General features: G+C 40.1%; 1 protein-coding gene across 1 annotated transcript in view; it reads right to left on the minus strand.

Moving 5' to 3' along the window:
* Window positions 1-23,171, minus strand: part of NUP107 (nucleoporin 107) — a gene marked incomplete in the record, with an annotated part of 1,716,438 nt that overhangs the window by 1,235,042 nt on the left and 458,225 nt on the right. The window contains 1 exon segment of the mRNA XM_044088020.1: window positions 17,109-17,222. Within this exon segment, the coding sequence (XP_043943955.1) occupies window positions 17,109-17,222 (114 nt within the window).

The raw sequence follows: 23,171 nt of genomic DNA on the forward strand, positions 1-23,171 counted from the left end.
CAATAATATAAAGAGGTTATGGATGGATGGAAAGGCTAAACTGAAGGGAAAAAAACAAGATTTGGAGACTGTTCTAAGTTTAGCACCTCATTTTATTTGCTGGTATTTCTAGCCAAGAGAACTAGGCACTGAATATAGGAAGGGAAGATATTCACACCAAATGCTGTCAGGATTGCTTTTTAGTGACTGAGTAAAACATAGTAAATTAGACTTAAAGGAGCAATACAGAGAACTGCAGTGAAGGAGATGTTAACCATTTAAGCAGCAGCAACCCTGTAATGAGTAAAGCAAAAATAAATAGTGTTGAATAATACAAACTAAAGGGCTGGGTGGAAGTAGTAGTTAGATAAAAAATATGCAGTATGGTTTCCCCATTAGTAGGGAATAGCAGTTCCATATATTTGGACAGCATTTTTTTCTGGTATAGAAAACGCAGGTAGCAATACGCAAATTAGCAGAACAAATCTAAGGTTGAGGTTAGATACTGACTGTTTTGGCAATCCCCTAACACACCCATTTGCTCTGATGAGGCAAGGGTGTTGATTATTTCCCAAAATAATGAGCATACAGTTATTGGCTTGGGTGTTTGGGGGTTAGGAGTGGGGTTATAATATTAGAAACAATATTACAATGCATAATTTGTTCAAACAAAAAAATTCTACTATTTTTAGAGAGTAACGAAATGCCATTTACTGAAAAGGATGGGAATGAAATTATGGAGAGGAAAAAAAATCCTGTACTGAAACAGTAAAATGGTAAATTTGTGGAAATTACTACTTTATTTGTCTGAACTGTGAATGAGTTTGGTGGTGCAGTGAAAACACAATATTACTATCTTACAAACAGAAAAGCTTAATTTTTACAAATGTTTTGAGTTTCTAATATTGTGACAGGAATAGACCTCATTTCTGAGACAAGATACAACTGGAGTTCATAAAATTGTTATTGTTTCAGTTACTGATGTTTGCCAACAATGCTGTTCTCAGCTCTCAAGTCGTAGGGTGCAAAGGTCAATATTGCAGGAGACCCATGAGAGCTTGAAAACAAGGAGGTGGTTATTTATGAATACCAGGGTGTAGAAAGAGAGTGATCTTACTACGAATTGCAGGTTTTTACTTTAATTACAGGGGAAAAAATATAAGAAAAATCTAGCCAAGCTAGACTGTCCACTGTGTGATTCCTTAAAACACTTCTTGTATTAGAGGTAACATGGGATATATGCAAATGACCCCTTAAGGACATAATGTGTATGGCAGTTCTGAATGCCCACGACTTCTTTTTTTGCTTTTTAAGTCTGTTATGGACAAATTCAGGCCAATAAAGCCAAACCCCATTAGCTGTGGACATGCATGTTTCAGCCTTATGGCCTCATCAGCTCAGCATAAGTGGACTGTTTGGCTAACTTCTGGAAACATAGGATTGTCAAACCCAGCTGATGTCCATAACCATTAGGGTTGTCTGCAAAATATCTCTACTAACAAACCAAAACAATGAGTAACCAGGTCACACAGAGAAACCAATCAGTAAAAACTAAAATAAAAATCTAGCCAAGCTGGTTACAAGGGAGGAAAAAAAGGGATGGACTAGAAAGGTTCATGGCAGTGAGAGGTTACCGGTTTGGAAATAGAGCTCCTTTGCTGAGTATGTCCATCCTGCTCAACACTTCAGTTTTAGAACTGAGGAGAATGCTAGGGAGAAAATTCTTCAGCTACAGATCCTAATCCCCTATAGGAAGACTGAAATAGGGTACTTAGTACTGAGGGAGACTAATACTACTGAGAGAAAATTCTTAAGTAAATATATGAAAATATTTGGTCTGGAAGATGCCGTTATGTAGCCTTAGGTGCTCAAGTGGAATTTACTTACCATTTCCACAAGTTTAAGAACTGGGCCAGATTGGAGAGAAACTGTACAACACAACAGTATACTCAACTTGTGAACCGAAAAAGGCATGTCCAATTATATTTCATCTTGCACCTATAAGGATCAAGCTAAGGCCCCAAGGTAGTGGGAAGGCAGATGGGTGTTGGAGCTTCCCTATTTATTCATGTAAAAGGCAGGCATGTAAATATGGGGTAGCAGATAAGTTATGGAAAGTAGTAGGGAAGATACAAAGCGAGTGGGTTAGAAAAAATAGCTGGGGCTTGGGAAGCACTGAAACAAGACTTTAGAGCTGAAGTTCAAATGAATGAACGAAACATTGGAAAATAAAACAATTGCGAAGGACTGGCACAGACAAAAGCATTGAAGAACAATTTAGAATATCACATTCAAGAAGATGATGAGCAACTAAGGTGCCAGAGTATCAAAGAATATTTGGATAACGTGCATGATCATGGAAAAGTGGCACTCCGTAAACTGTTCTTTGACAATAACTCCAGAGAACAAATACTTTTAGCACAGAGGTGAAGGAAGCAGAACCTGGACACAGCAGTAGTAGTAAAGCTGAGGAAAAAAATTATGAAGGAATTAGGAAAATATTCCAGCTACTTCATGAAAGCCTTCACAATACAAATGAAAGGTGTGATCAGGACAGGGATTTTGATATAGAGAATTTCAAGGTAAACCTGGGCTAGTTAAAGGTGCTGGTGGCAAAAGCTCAACGGTTAACTCTAAATATAGAATGACAACAGACGGGCTTACAGGCAAGTCACCATGATCAGATGTTGTACTCATAGAAATATGGAAGTTAGGGGTATAAACCATAATAAGAATATAAAAGAAATTATTTAATAGTGTTTTGAAAACTTGTAGATAGTCATCCTGGCATAAACAAGTGGTGGTTGTTTCACCTAAAGAGGAGAAAAGATCCTGCCTTGTACAGACTACAACATTAAACAATGACTACAAATTACTAATGTCTGTATTAGTATAAAGTATAGCAAGAGTGCTGCCAAAATTGATGGACTACATTTGTGTGAATTTGTAAAGCACATGCACATTTAGAAGGATGCAACATTACCATTACTGTTGGTAAGGCTGGGATGCAGACACATTTGATAGGCTAAACTTACATGCCCTACAAAATAGCTAAATTCATAAAGATGATACATACAAGGTAATAGTGTGTGCGTGTGGATGGGGGTGGATTATGTCTGATAAACTGAGTGTCTAGCAGAACAAAGCACTGATATCCTATTTCCCCATTGTTGTTTTCAATATAGAGTAATTAGCAATAAAAATAAGATGCAGATCTCAAAGGCTTCAACTTGAAAGAGAAAACAGGAAAGAAGAGCAATATTTGCAGATGACAACAGATCAGACAAATCCAGAAAAAAAGATGTCCCTGTTTTGTGGAATATTTTGAAGCAAAAAAAAAAAAAAAAGTTTTCTGGTTAATAATGTGGATAGAACAAAAGCTATTTATGCATGAGTTAGTGCAGCAATTCATGCACCTCTGTGAATATGAAAAAATGAAGTTCTTAGACATAAAGCTTAGGTAGGCCTAATTAGTAAAGGCAAAGCAGATGTGGAAGAAAACTAAAAAGAGGATAATCCAAAAGCTAAGGGTAGTAGAAATTCATGATTATAGACCTGGATAGTAAGATAAAGACAGAGAAAATACTTTTGGTCCACTTTGTTATATATGCCGGCCAGGCTTATTTCAATGAACTGGAGGATAAATTATAGCAATAAATAAAAAAGTAACCAAAGAACTTAATCTAGGAAGGAAAGACACCTACATTTAAGTAACATAAGATGATCCTAGTGATGGAGCAAGGGAGCTTTAAGACTACATAGTTAAGGGTATAACATAGATTACAAGTGGAAGGATACAATCCAAAATGGGAAAATATGATGAGGCAAGGATTACAAGAGACCGTGAAAGATCTTAACTGGAGGCAGGATTGGGGATGAAAAATAACCATGCAGAACATTATGGAGATATGGCAGACAGTATACTATTGAAGGGTATCCCCTAGATTATTTGAATCTGATTCACTTACCAGTTTACTTTTCTTTTTATGCAACATAACAATGAGATGAGTTTCATTAGATGTTTTGACTATTGGTCCAGGTGTCCCTTAGTGAGAACTATAATTTCCTTGTGTAATCTGCGTAGAGAAATCTAGGGTGGTTGATACCATGTGACCTAGAAGCTTACAAGTTTGTCTGGCAGTCCAACTGGACAAGTCTGTCTTGTTTGTGAAGACAGAGCCTCTGCCTTCACAACTGTGAGAAAGGCCTCATGTCCAGGACTGCCCCTAGCAATACAGTCTGGAACTGGCATCAGGCTGAAGCCTAAAAATGTAGGCATCGAAGGGTGTAATACAAAGCCCTCTGTATCTCCTCTGGAGACTGAGACTGGATGACAATCATCCAAGTAGGGATAAATGTGTAGATTCTTTGTTCTGCAATGTGCTATCATTGAAGATGTGCATCTGGTGTGAATAATCTAGGTGTAGTAGCTAAACCAAATGACAATGATTTAAAATGGTAATGCAGCACCCCCCTGCAGCAGACCACAACTACTACCCACCATTCCATCCATCCATAACCCTTTTTCTTTCACACACGGTGTCAGGGTATTACACTGATAGTGATCATCACATAGAGCTACTGTTCACACCTCTGGGCTAGCTATGCCATGATCTTAATTAATACATAAAGGTAGACATTATTGAGATGGAGTGTAAACAGAGTACTTAAGGGATCAGAGCTAGGACAATGCCTGCAGAGTCAGCATCCTAAATATGGGGATTTTCAAATACTTGTTTAGTTCTGATAGCTCTAAAATAGGTCTCCTGGGACTGTCTTTTCTTGGTAGCAGAAAGTGCCTTAAAGATAACTCCTTTCCTGAATGTCCTACTGGTACTGCTTCTATGGTACCTTCGGCCAATACTTCTGCAAGGCTGGGTTTTAGTAGATACTCAATCTTTTGGAAATGATGGAACTCTTCACAGGTTCATAGTTATACACTAGGCTAACAACCACCAGGGCCTTTATAAGTCTAGCTATACAACCCAACCAAATTGTGTCCCTATGTATCATGGGTGTTTATTAGGAGGGAGTATGCTAGTTAAGAAGTTTCTAGATATTGTGTGTGGAGGCACATTAGTTTGGACATTACTATCTGCTTCTATCAGAGACATGGATTTCTGATTCATTGGTCAAGGTTATGCTTAAAATACCGTTAGGGGTGTTCTCTGGTTTACATGCATGGGAAGCCTGTTCCAGAGCAAGGGGAACCTCTGAGACACATCTGTCTCACCAGCTTGTCTTATTCGATCTAGTGGTTCTGATGCTGTTTGTGCATGTGCAAAAGTCCATCAGAGATTAATCTAAGGTTGTCTTCTAAACCAGGCAAATATCACCTCTCAGTAACCTACAGCAGACAGAGTATAGAGACAGGACTTTAAGGCAATCCAAATAAGACAATGCTTTTATACCCTGGATTCTCATGGTAAGGAACCCTTGTGGATGTTCCATCTGTTGCACTTTTGGTCAGGTACATGCTGAAGTGGGCATTATACTCAATGCTGGGCTAAATAAAGTGGCACTATCAATTCCTTGGATATGGATGCCATGCCCTATTTACAAGCAGGGCAACACAGAATTATTTTCTTACTACTTTGACTTCATGTTGATCAAAGGCCAGATTACAGTCTACATATGTTCCCAGATCCCTGACTACTGGGTCAACTCTTTGTGTTTTACAGATGGAGTAATCAACCTGGGTGTCAGTTTTCCCAAAAGGTACTATGATGCATTTCTTGGCATTGAGTTTTAATCCCCGACTCTGGCACCACTCATCTATGTTAGATTCTCTTGTAAGATGTTTGTATTATGGGAAGGAAACTATGATAGTTCCCAATTTGCAGTCATCTGTGAACCTGGTCAACAAAAGTTCCTTGACATTAGCCTTCACATCCGAGAAATAAATGACAAATAGGAGTGGACTCAGCACAAAGTCCTCAAGTACCCCACTGGTGACCAGTTTTATTACCAATCCTGACTTCCTGGGTCCTTCTCTGCGAAGGAGCTGGCAATGCAGCAAGTTAAGTAGGGGTTTATGCCCAGTTCAGTGAGGTTGTCAGCTATACTTGGGTGGGGTATTGTACTGAATGCCTTAGCCAGGTCCAGGTAGATGGTATGCATTGCTTCTCCTCTTATCCATTGCCTTGGTGACTTTCTCAGAGAAGTCCACCAGGTTTAGTAGGCGCGACCTTCCCCTGACAAAGCCAAATTGGGTTGGGTCCAGTATCTGAATGTTTCCCATGTGTTATTTGATCATTTCCACCATAATTCACTCCATGGCTGTGCATATTACACTAGTCAGACTAATAGGTCTGTAGTTTCTCGGGTCAGTTGATGGTCCACACTTGTGAAGTGAGAGAACAGTTGCAGTCCTCTATTCTTGCAGAATAAAGCCTGTTTTAAAGCTATAGTTGAAAAGTGACTGAAGCGGTCCTGCTAGGTTGATTTTCAAGCTATTTAGCCATTATCCTGGGTTACTGTCAGGGCCCTTTAAGGCTGTGTTTGTGGCCTTAGCAAATGCTGCCAAGACCTGCTCCCCATAATAGATGGGGGGGGGGTGTTATGCTAGGAAGTATTTTATGGGGAAGGCTGGGGGGAGTAGGGGGTGAAGTTTGAGCTGAATTTGACAGCCAGCAAATTTGCTGTCATTCTGCTTAGTGAATGTGACACCACTTGACCACCAATTCTGCACACCTGTGTGTGCGGCCTTTGAGGTTTTGGACACAGCTATAGAAGGCATTTGTGGCTGGCTTTAGCCTGAGTGTATCTTGACCTCATAATTGGCCTTGTTGGACTTAATTAGTCCTCTTAGTTTCCTGTTTAATTTAGAGAGATCCTATCACCCCATAGGAGTTATTCTTCCCAATTACAGTCATGACTAATTTTCCTTTTGATATATATCCTATTAAGGTGTTTTTAGAGTTTGTTTTGGGCTTACGTCTAGTAGGTACAGCAGCCTCTATACAGTTATTTACATAGCTGTACAGGGTCTCTGTGAGCAATTCCACATTGCCCCTCCCAACTTGAGTTCACAGCAGCAATATATTTTGACAAACTATTGCCTAACAGGATGTAGTTTGCTTTGGAATAGTTCCTAAATGTTACAGGGTATGCAGGGGTTACTGAGTTGACTTTTATTTGAAAGGGGAGAGCTTTGCGGCCCGACCTTACCAGTGAGGATGCAACATGGGGTGGGAGGGGGTTCAGTGGTCTCCCATATTGGCGATGATCAGGTCCAGTAAGTCTGAAACTCTGGTGGATATGGGCACTAACTGGTAAAGGGTATTTGTGTTAATAAAGTTCAGTAATCATTGTGCCTGTGTGTACAAGACAGAGTTATCTCTATTTATTTATTTATTCATTTTATTTTACATTTGTTGACCGGGAGAGTCCAACTGGATTACAGGCCCATTTTCAGTGGAGGTCCGAGGAGAAAAGCTCCGAGAACAATTTTTTTTACAAAACATAGTTTCAAGGACAGACCTTTGACAAACAATTTCCATAGAAGAGACTTTGACATACATATTAACTAACAGATAGGATACATTCATACTCTACAATATAATGTTACATTTTAGAAGATATTCCTAAGTTTAGGATTCCTGTGATAGATTTACTATCAGAGTAAAAGCAGAGAGATGTAGAATAAGGCTCAGAGAGAGCAGATGATGCTCGCTATAGTTGAGAAGGATAAATTGATTTACTACATGTCTTCGCCTGGTTTTAGTTGAAAAGAATAACAAATTTTATTTATTTAACATTTGTTGACCAAGAAAGTCCGACTAGGTTCCACAGATCCTGTTTTCAGCGGAGGCCCAGGGAGAAATGCTCCAGAAGCATCTCTTTAGAATGTGGGAGGAAAACGGAGTACCCGGAGGAAACCCACGCGAACACAGGGAGAACATACAAACTCCACACAGAAGGCACCCCAGCCGGGAATCGAACCGGAGAACCTCTTGCTGTGAGGCGACAGCATTAACCGCTGCACCACTGCGCCGCCCAAAACTGATTTACAAAATGTCTTCTCCTGGATTTAGTTGCTTATGGAAAGAGCAACATTGCTGGGATAGTTTTCCGTAACTCCTGGAGAGATGGGATGAGCAGTAGTGGGTACAGTACTATGATTGGTTGGCTTAGCAGAGTTACTTAAGTTAGGTGAAGTGTTGTAATGAGACATTAGCCAGGGGGGATACAGGAGCACAGTAGATTATTCAAAAAGTGAGTTTTAACAAGTTTCTTGAACTGTAATGGGGATTTGTCATCAGTTATGTGGGCAGTAAGGGAGTTCCAGGTTTTTGCTATACAGTGGCTGTAGACAGATTTACCAGCTTCACTGTTATAATTGGTTACTTTGAGGAGGTTTTGTGTGTTAGACCTCAAGGGTCTGGCGGTTGTATGAGGTTGCAAAAGATTTTGAAGGGCTAGGGTGTTTTCAGAGTTATGTATTATTTTGTGGGCTAGTGATGGTTGATTGAGCTGAAGTAGTAGTGGTAGTTCTAGCCAATTGAGTTTTTTAGGCATTCACAGTGATGTGTTCTGATGGGAGAGGTTGTAGTGAATTTGGCTATCTTATAACAACTATCAAGTTTGTTTAGGTCAGATTTGCGGAGATTTGTAAGCACTGGGGAAGCAAAGTAGGGTGGATAGTAGGCGAGTCCTCGCTACTGTAGTTTTGTAGTGGTCAGTGAGGAATTTTTTATTGCGATACAGTAGGCCAAGTTTTTTATGTACTTTTTTATGGTTATAGAAATATGTAGGTCAAATCTAATGTGATTATCTATTTCAACCCCCAAGAGTTTGGTATGATTTGTGGGGGTGATTGTGGTCTCGTTAAAGGAGGAGATGAACAAAGAATCAGTGAGAGGTATGGCTCTGTAGGAGCTAAAGAGTACTAGCTTTGTTTTACTTGGGTTCAGAATGAGCCTTTGGTTTGTAATCAAAGTTTCTGCTAGGGAAAAGCATTCTTGTGTTAGGGAGTGAAGGATGTCAATTGATTTGGCTGCGCATATTATGATGGTATCACCTGCATATTGCACTATTGAGGCTTTAGGAATACTGTTTGGGAGCTGATTGGTGAAGGGGGTAAAAAGAAGTGGCCCCAGGATGGAACCTTGGAGTACTCCTAGGGAGACTGGTAGGGAGGAGGAGAGTTGGTTTTGCCAAATAACAGCTTGTTTTCTTCCCTCTAGGCAATTTTTGAACCAGGAGATGGCAGGGGTGGTAAGGTTTAGAGTTGCTAGTGAAAGGAGGAGTTTATTGTGGTTAACCATACTGAATGCTTTGGACAAGTCAAGGAAGGTGGCAGATACAAGGAGTCTGTTGTTTCTGTGAGTATTGACAGTGTTGTTGAATTCTGTTAGTGCGGTGGTGGTGCTATGGAAGGGTCTAAAGCCATGTTGTTGTGTTGCTATTAGATTATTTTCTAGGAGATATTTCATTAGCTGCTTGTGTATTATCCTCTCTAAAATTTTAGATAAAGGGGGTAGTATGGCGATAGGGCGGTAGTCATAGAGTTCCAGGGAGGTTCCCCCTTTATGTAGAGGGATGATATGTTATACTTTCCATAGCTTGGGTACTATACACTCGGAGATGGATCTGTTAATTAGGATGGAGACAGGATATGTTATGGCTTCTGCAGCCAGGTGGAGATATTAAGCAGGTATAATTTATCTGCAGCTAGAGACGTTGGTTTGAGCTTGCGGAGTAGTTTTTCAATAGATTTGGTTGGTTCTGGGTGGAAGCTGAACTTGGGGCAATTGTTAGTTGGGGGGGTGGATTTGCAGGGGTGGGGATGTTGTCATAGGGTTGGTTGTTTGCAAGGGTCTCGATGGCTTCTGTAAAGTATTTATTAAATTGAGTGGGGATGTCTTCTTGGTTATCTATTTTTGGGGTTGGGGTAGTTGTTTTACCTGGTTGTAGAACAGAGTTAATTGCTGGCCAAAGTTTTTGTGGGTTGTTCCTGTGCTTATCCTGTAACTTTTGGTAGCAAGATGTTTTGTCCGTTTTTTGGCTTTGCTACGTAGTTCAACATATATTTGTTTGTTCAATTGGGATTTAATGTTGAGATAGTTGGTCCAGGCCTTATTTCTTTTTTTGAGGAGGGATTTTGTGTCTGGGATTAACCAGGGGGCATATTTAGTTTTAATTCTTGTTGTTCTGGAGGGGGCGTGATGGTTAAGGGTGTTTATGCAGGTAGTACTGAAATATAGTACAACTTCATCAAGAGGTAGGTTTTTTTTTAAGGGGGGGTCCAGTTGCACATTTTTAGGTTGTTTATAAAGTTGGAACGGTTAAAGTATTTTTTATTTCTAATTAGGCACATAGATATTTGGCTCAGTTGTGGTGATTTTGATCTGAGTAAGAATGTGGCTTGGTAGTCACTCAGGGTGACTGGTAGACACCCTGGCTAGAGATATCAGTGATGGGTGGGATACGAGTATCCAATCTAGAGTGGATTGGTGTTTGGTTCTCTTGTCTGTTCTTGTGGGGGAAGTGATGACTTGGGTTAGGCCATGTAGGTTAATATGGGAGAGTGGGTTATGAATGGAACAGTTTTGCCAGTTAGTATTAAGGTCTCCTAATACTATGCTTTCCTGGGGGAGGGAGTTGTATATCCATTCTAGGAGTTTTTCTGTAATGGGAATATTGTTGCCTGGAGGAATGTAGCATCCTAAGATGTTAATGTGTTTACTATCATTAAGTTTTAGTTTTAAGAGTGAGTTCAACTTTATCGAGTTCTGGGGTTGTTACATCTACTTTCTCACAGACGAGGTGAGATTTATACACTATAGCAACCCCCCCCCTTTTTTATCTATTCTATCACTACGAATTACATTGTAACCTGGTGGAGTGATTTCATTGTTATGGATGCCTGGTTTAAGCCAGGTCTCTGTTAGTATGACTACCTCAGGTTGATAAAAGAAGAGGAATGCATGAAGGTCGTGGACTTTGTTTAGTATACTTCTGACATTTAAGTTTAAAATGAGGAGCGTGGATTTGTCTTGGTGGAGTAGGGTATTATTCAGGTTGAGGATTAGGGCTCCTAGATTTTGTGGGCCTGGGTTTGGGTGTACATCACCGGAGCTAATGAGTTGGGCTCTGAGGTAAAGATAAGAGTTTGAGTAGTTTGTTTAGGGTCTTAAAGTTCTTTATAGTTGATTGAGACTGGTAGTGTGATGGCTGTAATCTGTGTGCATAGTGGTGAATAAAAAAGGTTTGGTAGTGATATGGGACTAGTTGAGTCAAAGGGTGTGCAGTAATAATGTTAATGGAAGCAGTTTTTCCTTGGTATGTGGATAAAATTAAGTTGTTTTTGGTGGTTGATGACAGAAGTTAGCAGTGGGAGGGTACTAGCATACTTTAAGTACTAAATGGCTGTCTATGAACATGAGACAATTGTTACATCATCTCAGGATGCCCATATGTACTAAGCTGGCTACAGAGACATTTAGAAACTGTATATCCATGTTGTCCTCACTTGTATTTGGGTGGACTACTGTAGGTTGTGGACTGGGTTACACAGAGGACTCCTTGGGTGGTCTCTCGTATTTGGCCTAGACTAGGTGAGATCATGCTAAGATTTGATAGTACTGCTGTTTAATGTGCAAACTAGCTTCTCTACAATTGTTCTTTGCAAAGGCTTTGTTTTAGCCATACAAAGTTACAGATTTCAGTTTTAAGGGTAATTTTTATAGAGAAAACACATGTTTTAATGGCCTGGTCATGAATTGGAGTTTGTATTCTCTGGACACTATTTTGTGAACTAGTTGATATGTGGTTATTGAAAAAAATGAAGTTATGTACTCACCATAACATTCCATCTGAATAATTGTTCTTCATTTGTCTTCAATCTGTGGGTTCCCGGATCCATATTGGATCCGACTCAGCCGCATATCCAGCATCTGATCCAAGCTCAAAGCTCCTCCTCTTACCCATAACGCTCCTGTCTCCTTCCTCCCTTCAGGTCGAGTTTGCTGCCCAATCTAGCACCATCACCTGACCCGAGAGAGACTTTTCCATACAAGAAACCAACAAGGATAGGGATAAGGGGCACACTTACAGTGACCACCTCCATTATTCTTAAGAGGCGCCAACAGTTCAGAATAGGCCGGGGGAAGGAGGGAGGGATGGTTGAAGACAAATGAAGAGCAACTACTCAGATGAAACATTATGGTAAGTACATTAACTTCTGAAGTACTTTTCTTCATTTGGTCTTCAACCTGTGGGACACAGTCCCTAACTACCAGACACCTGGGAGGCCTTCATTGAAAGATATTCTGGACCAAGGTGGAACCAAAGGATGCCCTGTTCCTGGACACAATCTACAATTTATAATGCGAGATGAAGGTATGGGATGAGTACCAAGTGGCTGCATAACAAATATCATCTAATGAAACTATGGACCAAAAAGCTGCTGACGTGCCCACAGACCTGGTGGAATGCGCTTTCATCTGACTTGGCGGGGAAATCCCCCTGGCTGAATACGCCCAAATGATACATTGAGAAATCCAACGGGCAATATCTGTAGAGATTTGTTTCCATAAAAAGGATTTGGCGCAAGAAATGAAAAGTTGGTCAGATTTACGAAAGGTTTTTGTCCTGTGCAAGTTGAAACTTAACAGTCTGTGCACGTCTAGTAAATGCAGTTTGTATTCTCCCTTGTTTTGAAAATTTGGAAAGAAAACCAGGAGGTTGATTACCTGAATAATGTTGGCCTCTGAAGCTACTTTAGGTAGAAAAGATTAGATCGGTACGAGAGTAATGGCAACCAGAAAAGCAGTCTTCCAGGATAGAAAAATACAGATTTGTACCTACCATAAATGTAGATGTTCGAGTGCTAATACAGCTGCAGTAATAACAGATGGGTTCTCCTGCCATCAGGCGGGTCCTCGGTCGGGAAAGAAAAAGTTTCAAAGAAAGGTGGAACCAAAGTATCCCAAGACCTAGACAATGTTCAGTTTGTAGTGACTTATAAAGGTATGAATATTACACCAAGTGCCTGCTGTTCAAATTTCATCCAAAGAAGCATGGCTAAAGAAAGCTGTTGAGGTAGCAAAAGCTTTAGTGGAATGAGCTTTTGGTTTAGATATTAAGGATAACTAATTAGCCTTGTAAACTAAGAGATACAGTCAGTAAGCCATCTAGATAAAGTGACCTTAAATATACCTTTGGCAGGTACAGCTCTGTAAAAGGACACAAAAAGCTGATCAGACTTCCAGAAATCCTTCATCCTATGCAAGTAAAATTGTAATCGTCAGTACAGATCCAAACTGTAGGTCAATATGTGTGTATAAGAAGCTATCCAAAGGCTTGCATAAGTGTATAAATACTGAGCACATGTCAGCCGGACTACCATTTTGTAGTTAGCTGCTGAAATGTAAGCATGTATGTAAACTCTGTTAACTAGTTTGTTCATATTTAAAGATGCTGCTATCCTTCCTGATGTGTTTGTATTAAAGCATCTGAACGAGACCCCAAGCCTTCTTGTTATATGCGTTAGAGATGAATGAGCGACACAAACAGTGAAGAATGTATTCGTCCTTATTACTGAACTTCAGGAAAAACACTAGCAAATGAACAGCCTGGTTTAAGTTGTACTCAGAATCCACTTTACGCAAAAAGGCTGGATTAGTTTGTAATGATAGCCTGTCCTTGTAAAATTTTAAAGAAGAGGGATTACAGGATAAAGCCTGAAGTTCTGACACTCACTAAGTGGAAGTCACTGCCACCAAAAAGAGAGTTTTCCAAAATAAAAACTTTAGGTCTATACTTGCAGGAGGCTCAAATGAAGCCATGGTTATGTCCCAAGGATGAACTGGATCCCTCATGGTGGCCTGAAAAAAGGTTACCTTCATAAAGGCTCTATAAATTTTCAGGGATGCTATAAGAAAATGACTCTGACCAACATGTAAATTAGAGATGGCTGCTAACTGGGCCTCGATAGTCAAGTAGCTTGCCTCTTACTACAAAAGACCAGCTAAGAAATCCAAGACTGCATCCAGAGATGCCGAAAAGGGATCTAGACCTTTAGAAATGGCTGAAATACTAAATCTCTTCCATTTGCTGCTATAAATTTTTCTGGTGGAAGACTTTTGAGATGAGGAAAGGCTATGAACTACTCTGTCAGGCAGCCTGGGATTCCTCACCATCACTGTAGAGAAATCAAGTGGTCAGGATGAGGGATTTGAGATCTATGTGAAACTGGCCCAATGGGTGCAAGATTAGATCTAGGACTGGATCCTGGATCCAGAACCCAAGGAAGGTGAACCAAACATGTCTGGTTCAGAATGGGGCAATGAGGAACCCAACTGCCTTTGCACCAAGCTGCTGTTTGTAAGAACTTACCGTCAAGGGAGTCATGGTGGTGGTGGTGTTGGCTATCCTAAAAGAAGGCCAAAGGGATAAACAAGGACTAGAGTTGTCCCTTGGTAACTGTCCCTTCTGTGGAGTCAGGGAAAAGAACTTGCTGCACTTTGTGTTGTAAGGTATTCCAAACAGGTCATGGCAAGCTTGGCCCCAGGGGCTAAAGATTTTCATCGCCACTGCCAGATTGAGAGACCACTTGAGGCATTAGAATACTCCTGCTCCACCTGTCCACCATGCAGTTGGATTTCCCCGGTATGTGCATTGCAATCAGAAAACACTGGGGAAGACCTCACCCACTGACACACCTTCACAGCCTCTTGACACAGGGAGTAATATTGGGTTCTGCCCCATTTGTATCAACAACATCCAGGCCATATTGTTGGGTCTGGATCAATATCGCACTTTTGGTGATGCAGTCATGAAAAACATGTAAAACAAATTTCCTTCTCCACACTGCAAAAACAAACTAAGAACGAAGGCAGGTAGCAGTAAACAGGAGCAACCAAGTTGCTTTACAAATCCATTTTAATACGTAGCACCTTCATCTCTGAAAAACTTAAAACAGGACTTCACCAGAGTAATTTTAAAAACAGTAATAAAGGCAGCTAAAGTTTAAAGAAATAATAGTTTTAAACATCTAATAAACATTAAGCATAATCAATCATACAAATTACATTTTTAAAGTTTTTAAAAATTAATCATACATATTTAAATTAAAAACACCTAGCTGATGTCAATCACAACCTACAACTACCCACCCTTAACAATAAATATTAGAAAACAATTTACATAGAAAAACACTTTCCAATAAATATAGATATGTATACGGGTCCCTATCACTTGATCAGGTTTTCAGAAACTCAAACTCCATAAATATGATAGAGTTTCTGAAAACTCAAAGCTTTTGAATGGAGATCGCAGTACAGCAAGGATTGGGAAATTTACCCTTTTCTTCACTGTAGTGCAGTCTCAGAGTTGGTATATATAATTTGCAGGGGGGGGGGCTCATTCCCTGCAAAAAATGTAAAAAAGGTAGATTTTTGTGTATTTATTTAACGTTCGAGTTTTCAGAAATTATCTTATTGTCTCGATATTTTTTTTGAGTTTCCGAAAAGTCGATCTGACACAGACCCATACATACTTGTGCATCACAGAAGGGCCCTTGAAAACCTTGATTTTGCAGACCACTCCTGCCTTTAGGGCAGCATCAGTTGAAGTTCTCCCTCTGCCCCAGGAGACACCACCACCAGGACTGTCCTCTGCAAACTGTTGTGACTTCAGAAAAGAGCCTCTCCCCTCCCCTCTAATTGCGGGAAAAGGTCCATTAAGGAGTGGAAAATCAAACTCCTACTACGGACATCTTGTCCTCCTGTTCACTCCTGGTTAGTATATCTAACTTCGGGTTCAAAGAGAATGGGACGCCTTAAAACTCAATGCAAAGTTACAAAGGCATATTCTGACATGACTGTGAACTGCAAAGCTGAAGCCTGCCATCTGGACATACTATCAGATGTATGGATATTTTGAAAATTGAAAACATGGTAGCCAAATGAGCCTCCATTTACTTCCTTGCCTCAATCGACATCTAAGATTCTACAGACTTGGTAACCTCATTAATCAAGTCCCTCAGTATCTTGGTTAGGTATTCCATGTAGTTCAGGTCACAGAGTAAAAGTTGCTAAAGCATATGTGCACTTATTGAATCTGTCAAACACTCTGGTCTCAAGATGGATGGTGGACAGATGCCCACTCTTCTGAAAGTTCCTTCTTAGTGGCTGCAGCTACGATGGCATCATCTGCAGGCTCTTTGCTCCAATGAGCTCTATATTTGGGAGAACCCAGGAACTAGTGTGGCTTTCTGGGGATGGGGTCCACCACGTCTGGTTTTCTCCAGACCCTTCCAAGACACCAAATCAATGAGTGCGTCTGGAAAGCACATCACCCAGGCTGTGGACAGGCCTGTACCAAAAGCCTTCAGGAAAACTGACTCCTTAGGGAGAGAGGCTTCTGTGGTCCATGTTGGCTTAGCTCTTAGAATAGTTTCTGCAACTTTATGAATATATTTACTGAGGCTGTTATTCTCCTAAAGGATCTGTATCCAAAAGTCAGCTTTCTCCTTACTTCCTGTTTCATCATCCCTTTAAACTTTGATTTACGACTTTCGGTTCATACACGAGTCTTAACTGCGTAGTTCTGAAGTATCCACGCAAACCATCTAATCCTTAACCACCTTACCCCACTTAACTCTTGTCTTATTCCCCCTCCCAAATTAATGCTTTCACCTCTATTTTTGTCCATAACTTTTCCCCTGGTTGTTAAACTATAACTGACCTGTACATAAAACTAAACATTTTCACTGCTTGAATCTTACTATACATATCTGTACCAAAGAGCTTCCAGTGTCTTAGTTTTTATATTATCTTTGTTTACTCTATTTCCACAAATCAACTTTGGTTCCAAATGTTAATTTTTAAAGAAAACAAACCCTCATAAGCTACCCCAAAGTTCTTATAGCTGTAGGCACGAAGCAGCATTTATACAATTGTAACTTTCTACAAAGTGGCAAAAGATAATTAATAGAAATACTACTGCTTATGTACACAAACATGTCAAGGACTTTTGACAGAAGTACATTTGTAATCAAAAATAAGTAAAAAGTTGAACAGGTTGGCTTATCTAGATAACTAGACACAAGGAAAATGAACCTTCATTCAAAGTGTTCAGTACTGTCCTCTGTAATAAGTAAAAAAGTCACCTCAGCCTACCTCATCAGTCATCCCTGCTCTGATTAATGTGAACAGGTACTTCAGGAGTCTGTTATCATCCTCTCGATCCAAATCCATTAATGGCATCTTTTGCCTAATTGGTGCATCTGGATCCTACAGCAGAAAGAAAAATAAAAGGACGTTTAAGTTTGACTATAAAGTCCACTACAAGATATTGAGCTAAAACTAACAGTAATTCATAGGTTCTAACCATATTAGTTGAATTATAAGATGAGATTTTCTAATGAATACCTGCAGGGATAGTCTTTAAGCCACAAAAAAGAATCTGGCACTTTGGTAAAATTTCAACATTTAGGATTGCCCACACAATTGTAAAAATGCATGTAGTAACGCACCACACCGGGTATACAAAAAGTGGTGTGCTACCAATCAAGCACCTTCCTGCAAATCAAGAAAAAATGCATATTTGCCAGTATGTTATTAAACATTACGATACAAGGATACATAATTCTCCAGGTTTACATGGGAAACTACAAGAGCTGGAGCTGGTACACAATTATTCATTTTTAGGGGGATGGAGGATACTCCTGACCAATCAAGGAGGAACCTCTCTTAAACTGTCATTTTAAGAACATATCTGTTGTATGTAATGTTGCTTGTCCTTTTTGATGGGTCCTGTGGTTGGATTGAATCCAAAGCAGTAATTAACAGTACAGAAGCAGCCAGATGACCACACAAGCACAGAGCTCAGATAGGTTGGAGTACTAATGACCAAAATGAGGTACACCTTCCCAAGTCATGGGCAACCAAGGACCAACTGTCTACGGCACAAATGTCTGCAAAGGAGACATTGTAACAAAAGACATACACTGGACAGCAGACAATTAGACACGGAATGGCTGCTACTCTCGAAAATTGTCTGCTGGGTGACCACATGACTCATCCTCCCTGAAACAAAAGATACAGAGCATGTGTCAATGTGTTGGCTGCATGTTAGCCAACTGCCACTTCAGCAAAAATGTTTTACCAAAATCACTTTCTCTAAATGTGGAAATTCCCATTTCTCCACTGTTGTGCAATCTCAGAGTAGGTATATTTATTTTGGGGGAAGGGGGGGGGGGGGTGGAACCCTCCTGCAAAACAAAATTTAATCCAAGTTTCACTGAAAGCACTTACAGTGAAACATTTTTGGAGATTTTGCTTTCAGGGAAAGTGGTGCCAATCCAGAAACACAAATTCAGGACACTTAACTGGTTCACCTTTCTGCACCTGGTTCAAATCCAAGTTGATAGTACACATGCAGGGTATGAAGAGGTGACAGACGGTCCTAAAGTTCAGAGGTAGACTACATAGTGGGGAAGAGCCACTGGAAGAGGCATCTGCCAGACCAAAATTAACAACTTGTTGACTGAAAGGGGGTGGGGTAAATGGTATAATTACACTAACCAACAAGAAATGAGGTCCACATCTACTTGGAGATCATGCTTGCAGAGTAAAAACCTGCCTTGCAGTCTCAATTTCTCAGATACACACTGGCAAATTCAGTGGAGAAAGGGATCTACATCACTAGCAAGGTAATGAAGTCTAGCTACCTGTCAGCTCCAACAGCCTTTATTAGAAATGGGAGGTTTTCCTGTTCTGCTAAAGCCTGAAACTAAGCCCTTCTCACTCATCATAGCCAAGAAAGAATAAGCTTGAATTTTTCTTCCCGCAACTTTGCCACAAGGCATGGAATCAGTGAAAATGCACATCATAAAGTTATCACTTCATATGCAGGAGGCCAAGTCCACCTGTACTGCCTTCTTGTACTGCTCAACACAGCATGGGGGTTGGACATTTCTCTCAAATGGCAAAGAGGTTGAATGTCATGCTTTTGCAACATCTTGACCAGGCTCAACTTCTGAATATGAAGCTCCAGCTGAGAACTAAACACTAGAGTAAAACATCTGCCAGTACATCTGCCAGTACAGTCTTCTATAAGGGCATGCAAACTGTTGAATGATATCCCTATGTCTCAGCATCAAACAAAAAGAAAACAATCACACAGTTCCAGTCGAATGATGTGAAGCTTCCTCTGTAGGGTAGACCTTGCTTCCTGCAATGTGTGACAGTTGCAATGCTCTCCCCAACCAGGATATAAAGGGTCCTTTATCAGAACCTATGCTTGATTCTGCCATATGACAAAAGTACAACTAGAAGACTGGTACGGATTCTCCATCACAAGGCCAAAAAGCAAATATCCAACAGCCAAAGTGAAACCATGCTCAAGCTTCTGACAGCACTGTAGCATTAGCATTCTTCAGGAATACAAATGGTACCATAACGATCATGGTCATCACCAATCTTACAGCATGGAGCAGAATCCAGGTCTAGAGTTTGCACTACATCCCCTCTAATACATAAACATTATGAAAAACAAGCACCCTTCTAAAAATGATAAAAAAATAAACATGTCATTTTCAAGGAACAGAAGAGACACTGGAGAAGGAATTTCTGACAACCATCACTGGTGGAAACATTCTCACTCCCAGGGTCTGCAGCCAATGCAGTGTTACCTCTATGCTTTCAAAGAGTAGGGAAACAAGCAGGCAGCTTTCAAGTGGAGTAGACATGAGGAGTCTTTTCTTCTGCAAAGCTTCATCCAAAGTAGCCAACACAACACTAAAGACTGTGTGACATTGAAGAAAGTTTAGTCATCACTTTGCACAGGAACTGATGCCCATTCAAAGTAAACCAGAGGAATCTCCTGTGAGGATCCCAAATGCTAATGTGTAAAAAAAGGCATCAGCTAAGTCCAGCAAAACTATCCAGGGTATCCTACGGGTGCAACAGCATAATCCCCTTGCAGGTAACTATCTAAAATGAATGCAATGGATCTCTGGCTAAAGCTGCTGAAGTCAAAGACTATATATAAGTCAACCATTCCTTATGGGACTAACCTCCCTGTTCCTATTCTAAAACTCGGATGGTCTCTATACTGTACCTTTTCAGAAGTAACAGTCTAAAAGAGTCCCAAAAAAATAAGACTGAAGTGATCTGGCCTGCCAGTAATGCTCTTTGGGGAGACGGGCTTGTGAGGTAAAAGGAAGGATGAAGGCTTTCAAATATCCGAGTAATTCATCCTCTGTGATGGTTCCATCCCAGGATGACCTCAGAACTGACAAACCCCTTGTAGTCAACTGTAGACTATGGCCAGGACTATTCCAGGGTGGCCAAGAGGGCAGACATTCAGATGACTTCACTGGCACCAGAAATGATCAGACTGGCAGCACTTGAGGGTCTTCCTCTATAGCAAATGAGGCCTCTTAATATTTTAGCTTCTGTCAAGCCTGAGAGGAAGTGATAGAAGCGGACAATAAGAAGGTCATACAAGCTTTCCATAAAAGTGAGGACCTGTTTTTTCATCAGCAGTCTTCAATCAGTTCGAGAAGGAAAGAGCAAAATAGCTCTTTCTCCCAATAAAAATTGTGTCCAAGTCTTGCTCTAGTCTTTTCTTCAAAGAAGACAGCAAGGCTCAATTCATCCTGCAGAGACACATAGTTAAGGCTGCATTTCTAACTAAAGTTTATACAGTCAAAATAATAAAATAGCTGGTATCACACTGTACAAAATGCAAACATGTCTAACAGAGCTCTACCTCAAGGAGGTCCTTGTGCTCATCTAGCACCTCTCTCATAAGATGGGACTGAAAGTGAGATGAATACCTTATTATTTAAACCCAATAACCCAATGTGGAAAAGTAGTATTCTTTTTGCTAAACCTTTCTAGAGCATCGTGCTCCTTGTATAGGGACATTTTTAGGGTTAGAGTGCCACAAGGCTATCATAATGGCATCCCTAATGGCTGGCTCCAAGGGTCAGATAACCAACGGGTTTTTAGGCTTCTTCCATCATTTTTGGGTGAAGGGCTAGGGGTCCAAGGTCAGTCAAAGCTTTTCCACCAAAGTCTGAGAAGCATGATGGGATGTACAACGGTCATTATTATTATTATCCCTGTCCAACTCAGTGGACTGAAAACCTCAAAGCACCTGAAGTGTGTAAAAGTATTAATACCCTTCTACCACAGGTATGGACGTTATTCAGGGATGAGCATGTTCCAAATGTGCACCAGGCATGAGAAGATCAGAACCAAGTACTGGAAAACACATTACCTAAAGTTAGTGCAGGCTTAAGGGAAACCAGGCCAGCACTGGGCTTCACCAACTGTCTACAGCACATATTCCCACATAATTGACTGAATTCCCACCAGATATCAAACATTTGCTTGATATCAAAGCCCAGATGCATAAGCATTGGATAGGCCTTCCATGACCAAGGCCTGCTGATCTAAGTAAGAGTCCCCAGTCCAAAATTCTACATTGGGTGACAGAATGATTCTAGACACCACTTTGTGGATCAGGGTCTTCACCTTCAAGTTCAGGTTATCATTTACAAGCAAGGCAAAGCTAAAATCTTGAAATACAGGCATCTACTGCTCCCCATGCAGGATGGAAGCCATGATAACATCTCACTGTCTTCAACTAAGCCAAAGGACTGAATTCAGTTTGAGTTCATTCTTGTTGATGATGATCTCATCTGTAGTGTCAAGTGAGTGGGGCTATATGGGTAACAGACTGATAAGGAGGTTCACGTTTAAAGATGCTCTTCAAGTGTTTGTTCTTGTGGCGATGCTCCATCTATGTCCAAGACTGCAAGGCAGACCTTAATGTCAGTTTCCACATGAAAAGATCATGAATGCTGTCACTTTTGCAAAGTGGGGCAATGACTTTTAAAAATTCTCCAAAGATGAGAATCCAGGTTTTAACCTCTCACTTGCGAAAGATGCAAACATCACTGATCAGTAAATACTGCAGTATCAGGATAGCTAATGCATGAAACAGTCAACAAGGTGTGGAGTATAGCCTTATTGAGGTGTATATTCAAACTGAGATATTGATAAGAGAACAGAATCACATCCAAGTCACTTTAGTTTATAGGTTATCTAAACAGCATTACAGAATATACCCCTAACACATCTACTTATTTTAAATTAAAAATAAATACATTGTACGGTATCTGAGTTAACAAGTACTACACTAAATTTTTTATATTTCATTTTCACAGCAACATAAAAACATATACGCAGTTTTACAGACAACAGAATACATTTTTAAAACATTTTCACACATGGTTTTCAATTCCCTTCAGCTTACGATTTCTATATTTTCCCATATAGTACTCATCCTTCATTCTCCATTTGATTATATTAGGTAATACATGTAGGTACACCTGTCAATTTGAGGCAACTACCCCTACATGTAGGGGAAAACTTTATGTATTTAAGTTATTTGCTTTTTATTACTTGGAAAGTCTGATTAAGTACACTTCATTTTTGGAAGAGTGCCATGGAGAAAGTGTTAAAAGTTTTGAGCATTTGTGAGAAGTTAATAGGGATGAGGGTTCTAAAAATAGTTTTCTGCTGGACTCTTCACTGAAGCAAAAGCATCCTGAAAAATGACAGAGGTTCAAATGGTGATAAGCAATTACACAATAGATCTGCCAGTACATGTAAGCTAAAAGTGTAAAATGTACATTCAAAACAATTCTCACATATAACTGGTAGAAGTAATAGCTTTTTGTCAGAATAGCTAATCTGTCCATACTGTCATGGAATACAAATAGGCTTACAAGTACAGACAAAAAAAAAAAAAAAAAGCAGAGCACTGGATAATATTTAGAAATGTGGAGTACAAATGTAGCAGGAGACACGTTTGGACAGAAAAAAGCATGTGTATTTAAGACAGGATTTCTGGGGTGGACATTCAGCAGAATATCATAGACAAAGGAAAAAAGCAATACTTCTGATTGCTAGAGGGGATCCAATAGTGATAGAAGAGGGAAAACAGACTGTCAAGTTTGTGGTAATCAGGAGTTACTGACAGGGGAGAAAGATTATAATGGCATATATTTACAATCCACATATGGATCTTAAGAGACTTCTGGGAGAAATAAACCTTTTTCAGTAAAGATTACTTATAGATTGGGAGTAGAACCTGATCCGCAGTAGTAAGGATGCATCCAGAAGGGGCCTAGAATGGAAATACAACCAAAAGAGCAGATTTCT

Source organism: Protopterus annectens, chromosome 11.part0 (genome assembly GCF_019279795.1).
Source record: "Protopterus annectens isolate FY-2018-M chromosome 11.part0, PAN1.0, whole genome shotgun sequence".
NCBI classification, from domain to species: Eukaryota; Metazoa; Chordata; order Ceratodontiformes; family Protopteridae; genus Protopterus; species Protopterus annectens.